Genomic DNA, 10,627 nt, shown 5'->3' with positions numbered 1-10,627 from the left:
GGATCGAGCCCAAAACTTGGGCAACATCATAATATGGTGGGAGTAGTCATTTGGGAGGAGTCTCTTGAACTATGGAATACACCAACCACTCCGATTAGGAACGAACTGCCTTTGAACATAAATTGTCCAATTTCTTACGCCTATTGATTTCGGATCAAGTCTAAAACTTGGGCAACATCATAATATGGTGGGAGGAGTCATTTGGTTAAGTTTGAGTGAAATCCGATCGCTAGAACTTCCCAATACACCAACCACCCCAATTAGGAACGAACTGCCTTTGAACTTTGTTGGCACTAAAACTGAACAGATAGAGATGAGTGCAACTTACAAGTGGTGAGGACGATCTAGCAGATCGATTGAGTGATAGATGTAGATTCTTCTGGTCCTTGGATGCTGATCCTGAATAGAAGAGAGTTGAGACTCGTGAGGTCTATGGAACCGGTGTGGAACCAGCCTAAGACCCTCCGATGGTAAAGTAAGTTGGTTTCTAAGAGCTCTTGCTGTTGACCATATAAATGTATAGAAGTCAAGCTGAAAAGTCTTACCCCTGTATTGTAGTGGAGGGGCTTATTTATAGAGGGCATTTTGTATGCTCTTAGTACTCATTTCCGATGTGGGACTCGTGGGAGGGCCCTATGAGGTTGACACGAGTCCTTAGATATTTCGGGCGGGTGCTTCGAGGTTGACTCTGCATAATCGGTAGGGGATACCGATTGTAGGCTGTGTTGGGCTTGTAATGATCTTTTGCTGCTTTGAGACAATATCATCAGTAGCCGATGCTGGTTGTTCAGAGCCTTGGGCATTTGGGGGAGTTTAAGTGATCCACGTGTCAATGGGTGAGTGGAGGATCAGATATGGTACAAACAGTAGTCCCCCAAGTTACCGATTGAGAAGCTTTCTCGGTTGGGGACTTGAATCTGTCTTCGGCATTCTGATCCAGATCCGATGGTCTCCTTGTTGGCGATGGTGGTATGTAGTCCCCCAAGTGCCCGAGCGAGTGAGCTTGGAAAAGAGACGGCATGATGTGCCGATTGTGGCAAGGGGTGAGTGAAAACTCACAAATATGCGCCTGTCATTCAGCACGAGAGGTGAGTGAGAACTCAACAATGTGCGCCTGCCGTTTGGCACGAGAGGTGAGTGAGAACTCATCAATGTGCGCCTGCCGTTCGGCACGAGAGGTGAGTGAGAACTCATCAATGTGCGCCTGCCGTTCGGCACGAGAGGTGAGTGAGAACTCATCAATGTGCGCCTGCCGTTGGTTAGTGGAGTGGTGCTCGAAGGTGGCCAGATCTGCCACGTTCGGGAAGTTGAAGCGTCTCTGAGGATTAGAAACGTGTTAACTGACAATGTTTGGTCTCCCCCATGCATGCGTGGCACGTGTCGGCATGGCTGCGAAGAGTCGCGTCGTTTCGTATCCCGATGCGTCGCTTCGCTTCCCGATGCTAAATCGGCTTTATAAAGGTGAGGAGGAGACGAGAGTTCAAATACTTGGAATTTTTGGAGAGCAAAGAGAGCTTGTGAGAGGCGATTTCCGGCGAGCTTGAACCACCGTGCAAACAAGGTATGTTGCCGTGTTTTCATGTTTCCGTGGATCAAAGTATGGAATTCCATGAATTTTAGTTTGAACAATGTATGAACGAGCATGAACACGCATGAACACGCGTGAACATAGTGTCTTTAGGAGGTAGAATAGGATCTTAATTCTAGCATAGCCCTTAGTGTCCCTTCGTGTGTTGTTTGTAGATGTCAGATACCGAATTGGAGCATAGGCGTAGTCCGAGGGCATACGAGGATGAGTCGTCCTCGGGGAGTTCTGCCGAAGGGAGTGGGAGTTCTGAATCTGCTAGCTCTTCGAGCTGTGAGATAGTGGAGGGGGCAGGAGAGCGTGCCGAGGCTGGGGGCACTTCAACGAAAGTGCCTGGGGGTGGTGAGCCTTCGACTTCGGGTCGTGAGGCCGAAGGGGGTGGCGTGTCTGTTGCCGTCCCAGGGGAAGGGGTGTTGAGGGTCGTCAGGGGTAGGCAACGGATCCCGATGCCAAAGCCCACGGAACCTGTGTTCGGAGTAGACGACTTAGAGCCGAACACACTTATCGAATCTGAGTTGGCTAAGATTCGGTCAGAGTACAATATTCCGGAATCGGTAGGGATGCGAATTCCGGGGCCCTTAGAGTCTCTCAGTGATAATGACAAGGGGGTGGTCTTCTTCACGGACGTGTTTAAGCATGGCCTTCGGCTGCCGTTAAGGCATTTGGTGCAGAAGATCCTGGCGGCGATCGGTTATGCACCGGGGCAGTATAATCCAAACTTTTGGATTACGTTGCTCGGGACAATAGCGGCGTTCAGCTTGGCTGGTGAAGAGGAGCCAAGCTACGAACAGTTCGCCCAGCTGTACAGTGTGACGAGGGCAAAGAGTGTCGATCACGGAGGGTGGGTTCAGTCCAACTGTCTCTCGGCAGGGCAGCGTGGGCACTTTGTGGTGGGGGTGCCGAGCTCTCAAAAGACGTGGCGTAAGCGTCGAGTGATTGTCTCCGGTGATTGGGAATCGGCACCCGGAGTTATTGTGGAGAGGAGGATTCCTACGTCCTTCCAGACAGTCGGTAGGGTAGAACCTGCCGTTCGGCAGGGTTAATAATAATAAATAATTTATTTATTTATTTATTTATTTAATTATTTTTTTTTGGGTACTGACCGTTTGTAATTTGGTTTCAGTGTCCTTGAAACGGCCGGCCGCACCGATCAGAGAGATTGAAGCAATCGAGAGGGTGAGAGCGAAGATTGCCGAAGAAGATCAGTTTTTTAAGGAGCTGCTCTACTTCCGAAATCTGTTCAAGGCCGGTCTGATCGGTAGGGCCGAACACGACCGAAAGGCAAAGGAGGAAAAGGAGGAAGAGGAAAGACAGAGTAAGTGATGCCGTTTGGCAGGTTGAACTTGTCTTATTTGCGTAGCTACCGTTTCCTTACTGACTTGGGTTTGTATGCAGTGGCAGGTGGAAGGCCGTTGAGTGAGGCAACCAGGCGCCGTTTGGAGGCGCAAGGGGGGTCGAAGCAGAAGAAGGTTCAGTCCCCCAGACCGAAGAAGAAGAAGACGGTAGGAGCGTCGGGAGAGGCGTCGGCTGATGAGCAGACGGTGGCTGATCGCCGCAGGAAGAAGAGGGCGGCGGAGGCAGAGGTCGTTCGGGAGGCCCACCTCCAAATGACGGGCAAACGGCAGATCGAGGGTCCCATTGATGTGACGCCGTTGCCGAAACGGCCAAGGGGCCCAAACGAGGGGACATCGGTGCTAATCCCTGATGATGAGATGGAGGGGGAGGAGGGACCGGTTAACATCGCGTGTCCTCGGAAGGCGGTGCCGTTCATCAACTGTATGATTGACGGTGCCCAGATGGAGCTGTCTGAGTTGGAGCGACTGTCAACGAAGACGTTGCGTGAACAAACCGGTCGGGCCTTCCGTCTCCAGGCAGCGGTAAGTGTAGGATTTGTAGCTTCTTAAGGATACTTCGATTCGGCATGTACTAATGTGTCCGTTTGTGTGGCAGGCTAATATGGACATGTGGCTCTGTGCGAAGCGAGCTGTAAATGCTGCCGAACGGTACCAAAAGAGATTTGAAGAGGGCCGTTCGAAGATCGCTGATGCCGGAAAGATGCTGCAGGAGGCTGATCAGCGTGCCGAGGAAAATGCGGCCAAAATTGCTGAGCTGACGTCGAAGCTGGCGGCGACCGAGCTGGACGTGGTGGCTGCCCATGAGGCTAAGGCAGCGGTAGAGGTGGCGATGGATGCGGCCGAACGGTCGCATGCCAGGGAGCTGGTAGAGGCGAAGGCGAAGGCCGTTGCTGACTACCGATCGTCGGAGGAGTTTACGCGTCTGGTGGAAAAATAGGTCATGGAGCAATGTGACGACTTTCTCTATCGATTCAAACGCTACAATGCTGACAAGAAGCTGAACCTGAACTTCCTCCAGGATCCACCACCGCTGCCGGAAGGGGTGACCGAAGAGATGGTGGAGGCGTACAAGGGCGAGGATGCCGAGGCTGAGGAAACCGACGACACCGAATCTAGTAGTGAGGAGGAAGGGAACCTCCCTGCGCCGAACGCAAGCAGCGCGCCGACTGCCGAAGCCTCGACCAATGCCGAGGATGCAAATGCCGGTCCTGGATCTGAAGGTGCAGCCGCTGATGCCGAACCCCAAGCCCCTAAGACTTCTCAGTGTTGTGAATTATTTTGATATGTAAGTAATTATTTTGAACATGCCGAATGGTGGCGTGTAAAGACAAATGGCCCTTCTGTGGCCTTTTATTTATCAATGTTAAGTTTGTTTCGGGTTAATTTGCTATGTCCCTTAATTCTGTATGTACGCATGTCGTATGTAGAAGATTTTCGATATAATATTGCTGTATGGTAATGCCGTATGTATAGAATAGGGAGTTTTAAAATAAACCGATTACAAAAGTGGGTGACCGAAGGTGACGACCGAAGGTACGACCTATTTGTACAAAGGTGATGACCGAAGGTGCGTTCACTTGTAGTAATATTTGAGATGTTCTACATTCCAAGGGTGGCCGAGGGTTTGACCATCGGTACCGCGCAAACGGTAAGTTCCTGGTCGGCAGATGGTGACAACTTCGTAAGGACCTTCCCAAGATGGACCAAGGGTGCCTTCGTTGGAGTCCTTGGTGGCGAGGGAGATTTTACGTAGTACCCAGTCCCCTACTTTAAACGATCGGCGTCTGACGCGCGAGTCGTAGTAGCGGGAAGTCCGTTGTTTGTAGGCAGCATTCCGAAGCTGAGCCTGGGAACGGTGTTCCTCAATGAGGTCCAGGTTGAGAGTGAGCTGGGCTTCGTTGTGCTCTGGCTTGTAAGATGCCGTTCGGCACGAGGGTGCGTTGATCTCGACTGGAACAACGGCTTCGGTACCAAAGGCAAGGGAAAATGGCGTCTCGCCAGTCGACCGTCGGTAGGAGGTATTGATGGCCCATAGTGCTTCCGAAAGGAGATCGGGCCATGCTCCTTTAGACGTCCCAAGCTTTTTCTTCAGCGTCCTCTTGATGATCTTGTTGATGGCTTCGACTTGGCCGTTCGATTGTGGATGTGTTGGGGAGGCGAAGAACAGGTTGAGGCCAAATCGGTGGCATAGGTGCCGGAACTGAGAGGAGTCGAATTGTTTTCCGTTGTCGGTGATTATTGTGTTCGGGAGGCCGAATCGACAAATAATATTCCTCCATACGAAATGTTCAACCTTGGCTGCAGTGATTGTTGCCAAAGATTCGGCTTCGGTCCATTTTGTAAAGTAGTCGACAGCGACGATGGCGAATTTGACCTGTCCCTTTCCCTGGGGCATAGGGCCGATGAGATCTAAACCCCATTGGGCAAAGGTCCATGGGCTAACAATCGGAGAGATTGGAACGGAGCCATGAGTTTTGGAACGGAGCCGAAACGCTGGCATTGATCGCACTTCTGGACCAGGGTGGTGGCATCGGCATGGAGAGTCGGCCAGTAGTACCCTTGTCGAATGGTTTTGAAAGCCAATGATCGGGCCCCAGAATGGTCCCCACAGGCTCCCTCGTGAATCTCTCGTAGGACGTAGTTTCCTTGCTGCGGGGTCATGCACCGAAGCAATGGTAAGGAATGACCACGCCGATAGAGAATATGATTCAGAAGGAGGTATCGTGCCGATCGGCGGCGGATAGTCTTAGCTTCAGATTTGTTGTCAGGCAACGTACCGTTTGCGAGGTAGGCGTGGATAGGATCCATCCAACTTGGGTCCTGCCGAACGGCATGCATCTCGAGGTCGGTGGTGCTGCGCCGAGCGAGGATCTCGATCGGCACATGGCGCCCTACGTTGTCGTCGATCGCCGATGCAAGGCGTGATAGAGCATCGGCGTGGCAGTTCTCGGATCTGGGGATTTGTTGAACTTGGTACGCAGTGAAGTGATGGAGCAATCGGCGAGCGTGTGTCAAGTAGGCAACCATTGAAGTATCCTTGGCTTCGAATTCAGTCAGTATCTGATTGACGACAAGTTGTGAGTCGCTACAGATCCTGAGTTGCTGAGCGCCCATTTCCTTAGCGAGCCGAAGGCCTGCCAACAGAGCTTCATATTCGGCTTCGTTGTTGGAAGTTCGGAATTGGAATCGGATGGCATATTCGATGGTTGTCTGGTTAGGGGCCTTGAGTACTAAGCCAGCTCCGCTGCCCTGTCGGTTGGACGAACCGTCCACGTAGAGTGTCCAAAGGGGGATCGATGGATTAAAGATTCCTTCGGTCGGGTGGGCGACTGGCACAGTCGAAGATGAATCGGAGGCGGCGTCCGTCGGATCTGGCCCTTCGGGCGCGGTCAACTCAGAGATGAAATCGGCTACAGCCTGTCCTTTCTCGGCAGGACGAGGGTGGTAGTGGATGTCGAATTCGCCGAGCTCGATGGCCCATTTGACTAGCCGACCTGAGGTCTCCGGTCTCTGTAGTATCTGGCGTAGAGGCTGATTGGTGAGGACGGTAACGCTGTGAGCCTGAAAGTACGGCCGAAGCTTGCGTGCTGAAAGGACGAGAGCGTAGGCGAGTTTTTCTAGCTCGGGGTACCGAATCTCAGCGTCTTGCAAAGCATGACTAGTGTAGAAAATGGGGAGTTCTATGCCGTTCGGCTTGCGAATGAGCACAGAGCTAAGTGCCGTCGCCGAAACCGAGAGGTAGAGGATGAGTTCTTCGCCGGGAAGAGGGGTGGATAATAGGGGTGCTCTGCTCATGTAGGCCTTAAGATCTTGGAAGGCGCGATCGCATTCGGCAGTCCAGACAATCTGCCGTTTGCTTCCTTTGAGGGCTTTGAAGAATGGAGCACACCGATCGGTAGCCTTCGATATGAATCGGGCCAGAGCGGCGACACGCCCAGTCAGACTCTGAATATCCTTCTGTGTCTTCGGTACCTGCATGTCGAGTAATGCCTTGATTTTTTCAGGGTTGGCCTCGATTCCTCGTTGGCTGATCATGAAGCCGAGAAATTTGCCCGAGGAAACGCCGAAGGCACACTTGCTCGGGTTGAGGCGCATGTTGTACTTTTTCAAGACGCCGAACATGAGCGAGAGGTTGTGGAGATGAGAATCGGCCGTTCTGCTTTTGACCAGCATGTCGTCCACATAAACTTCCATCGAGGTGCCAATGAGGTCGGAAAAAATTTTGTTGACCAATCGCTAGTATGTTGCCCCAGCGTTCTTTAAGCCGAACGGCATGACCTTGTAGCAGTAAAGTCCCTTGTCGGTGATGAATGCCGTGTGTTCGCGATCGGCAGGGCTCATGAATATTTGGTTGTAGCCTGAATATGCATCCATGAAGCTGAGAAGTTCATGTCCTGCTGTGGCATCTACCATCTGATCGATCCGGGGCAGAGGAAAGCTGTCCTTTGGGCAAGCCTTGTTTAAATCGGTATAGTCTTGACACATTCTCCAGGCGCCGTTTGATTTTTTTACTAAAACCGAATTTGCCAGCCAAATTGGGTAGGTTACTTCCTGGATGAAGCCAATGGTCTTCAGTTTGTCTACTTCGAGCCTCATTGCTTCATACCGTTCGGCATCGTAGGCCCGCCGTTTCTGCCTGATGGGTTTGAAAGTGGGGCAGATGCTGAGCTTGTGGCTGATGACGCTCGGGGCGATGCCGGGCATATCGTCGTATGACCAGGCGAAGACTTCTGCATTGGTGCGCAGGAAGGTGATAAAATCGGCCCTCAGTGCCGAACTTAGGGTGGTACCGATTCGAACTTGTCTGTCCGGTTGTGCTTCGGAGAGGATGACCGATTCTAAATCTTCGGTGGGTTGCGCTTGTGGGGTTACGGCCTCATCTCGGGGGTCATCCGGTTTGTCCGTTCCCCTGCCGTTCGGTACGCTCAAGCTGGTGGCGACCGAGTATGTTTCACGAAGCGCAGCCCTTGCCAATTTTTTGGTTGCCGAAACGTAACACGTCCGTGCACTCAATTGGTCCCCTCGCACCTGGCCGACGCCAGCGTGTGTGGGGAACTTGAGGAGGAGCATGTGTGGTGACAGCATGGCCTTCATTTTCGTGAGTGCCGTCCTGCCGATGATAGCGTTGTATGCCGTTGGGCAGTCGACCACTAGGAAATGAGTGTAGATGACCGTTCGTCTGGGGATGGTACCGACGGCGAATGGGAGCTGGACACTGCCGATTGGTTCAACCACGTCGCCAGAGAAGCTCAGGAGAGGGGTGATGTCTTTGTTCAGATGCCGAGGATCTACGCCGAGGGCATTGAAAGCGTCGGCGAATAGCACATTGACTGAACTACCGGTGTCTATGAGGATTCGGCCGACATCAAAATCTGAGATATTGGCCCGTATGATCATGGGATCGGAGTGGGGGAAGATGATGCCTCGCTCCTCCTCTTCAGAAAAGGTGATAGGTTCCCAACCGTTTCGTTGAATCTTGTCATTGCATCCTCCCGCTACGTTGAGGATCTGGGGATGCCGAACGGCACGAACGTAGTTTTTGACGGATCGGTTGCTGGCTTCGGCAATGGGCGCTCCTCCACTGATCATATTGATCTGCCGATTGAACGATTTATCCGTTGCTGGTTTGGTGTTTAAATACTGATCCAGCTTTCCGTCGTTGATGAGGCATTCGACAATTTTGCGAAGTGCGATGCATGATTCCGTATCGTGGCCGTTGTACTGGTGGTACCGACAGAAGACACTGGTGTCCTTTTCACTCTGCCGAGGGAGTTTTCGATTGTTCGGCTTCGGTATCATATCCCCTTCGATCAGGAAAACATGCTCATAGGTAGTGTTGAGCAAAGTGAAGACTTCATCTGGCCGATTCCTTTTTTTGTTGCCCTTCGGATCCCGGAAATTGTCCTTCCGCTTATTTCGTTGCGTGGAAAAAGCAGGGACAGGGGGTGCCGTTTGGTAGGGGGCCTGGTTTGCCGATCGATCGACCGGGAATCAGTCGTAATTTTGCGTTGGAGGCTGATCGGTCGATGCCGTTTTGTTTACAAGGGCCGAAGCGGATCCTTTGGAGTTGAAATGTTCGGCCTTGGCGTGGATGGCCGCCTGCTTCATTAACTCGGAGTAAGTGGTCCAGTTGCTGCTGTGGACTAGATACCGAAACTGAGACGACCGAAGGCCGCTTTTGAAGGCGCCGAAGGCTGCCCTGTCGTCAGTTTCTGGGCATCGGGAGTACTCATGGCTGAACCTAGCCGCATACTCTCTCAATGGCTCATCGTCCTGCTGCCGAACGGTGTAGAGGTCATCGGTAGAATATAGGCGATCGGTCTGAATCATAAAATGGTTGAGGAAGCTTTGCTTTAACTGATCGAACGAGTCAACCGTACCTGGCTCCATTCGGTAGAACCAATTCAGAGCTGCTCCGGTCAGGGTGGAGGGAAATAGTAGGCATTGCCCTTCATCTGTCAGCCCTTTACAACCCAAAGCTGATTGGAAAGTATGAATGTGGGTAACGGGATCTTCCAACCCGGAGTAGAACGATATCCGAAGTGCTTGGACCTCTTTCTCGTGTCTGAATGTCCGGATTCGATTGGTGAATGGTCCTGGCTGTACCGTTCCCCAAGTTGGTGTCCGAGCCTGGTTTTGTTCCTCCTCAATGCGATTCATCTTCTGTAGGAGGAGACGAATAGTCGGATCGGTAGAGGGAAGATCGTCACCGAAGGGGTCGATCGTCTGGTTTCCTCTGCGTTGGTCAGCATTATGACCTCGTTTTTCCCCATCCGCCGTTCGGCTGGGGCTTCTTTCGCAGTTTCCTCTTTGCCGATCGTTATGTTGGGTCGATTGGTGGCTGTAGTTTTTTGTAGAGGGCCCTGCTGATGAGATGGTGGTTCCTGGAGGTGTTGGAACGTAATCTGATTCGTCCGTTTCTTCCAGACCGATCGTACCGTACCGCCGGCGTATGGGGGATTTCGGTCCGAGAGCCTCCAATCGCCGATCGTCAAGCTTCGCCCGGACCTGGATGGGTGAGGATTGCCGTTCCCTCCGCCGATCGTTGATCCTTTTGCGGCAATCGGAGTAAACTCGATATTCGGGATGACGCTCCTTTGGAGTGGGCACGAACAGTCGTCGGGAGACAGTCGGTTCGTGCGGGGCCTGCCGCTTCCCTCTATCCTGGACAGTGGGCTTCCGTACGCTTCTAAATGATTTCTCCTGCCGAAGCTGTGTGGTTGGTTCCCGACCGTCCTGCAACTGGGCGGAGAATGTTTGCTGGTGATGCAGCTACCTCTGGGTGTCATCCAGTTTAGAGGCGAGAATGTTGTTGTGCTCCTGCATCCTTGCCATATCCTGCTGTAGGGTCTCCATACGAGCCTCTAGAGTGGTCGGTCGAGCAGGCGTGTCCGTTCGTGGCGTCTGAAGCAAGGGAGCTAGACTTGGCTCGCCGCCGAGGCCGAGGATAGGGCCATCGGAAGGGAGGACCGAAGATGGATTCATTTTTTGGTCTCAGAGTTTTGGGGATATGGGTTGATCGATAAGCGGTTCCCACAGACGGCGCCAATCTGTTGGCACTAAAACTGAACAGATAGAGATGAGTGCAACTTACAAGTGGTGAGGACGATCTAGCAGATCGATTGAGTGATAGATGTAGATTCTTCTGGTCCTTGGATGCTGATCCTGAATAGAAGAGAGTTGAGAC

At 52.3% G+C, this 10,627-nt stretch overlaps 1 protein-coding gene across 1 annotated transcript; it reads right to left on the bottom strand.

The window, feature by feature from the left end:
* Window positions 1-487: 487 nt before the first annotated feature.
* On the bottom strand, window positions 488-10,425 carry LOC148297624 (uncharacterized). The gene is made up of 5 exons (XM_088247779.1): window positions 10,299-10,425; window positions 8,983-9,419; window positions 8,617-8,727; window positions 7,940-8,448; window positions 488-500 (listed from the first exon to the last, which is right to left on the bottom strand). The coding sequence occupies exons 1-5, from the start codon at window positions 10,423-10,425 to the stop codon at window positions 488-490; spliced, it is 1,197 nt and encodes a 398-aa protein (XP_088103905.1).
* Window positions 10,426-10,627: the final 202 nt, after the last annotated feature.

This window comes from Prunus avium, chromosome 1 (assembly GCF_965620075.1).
Source record: "Prunus avium chromosome 1, drPruAviu1.hap1.1, whole genome shotgun sequence".
NCBI classification, from domain to species: Eukaryota; Viridiplantae; Streptophyta; class Magnoliopsida; order Rosales; family Rosaceae; genus Prunus; species Prunus avium.
Note: the sequence above shows the minus strand (reverse complement) of the source record. Positions and strands in the feature narration are given on the sequence as shown.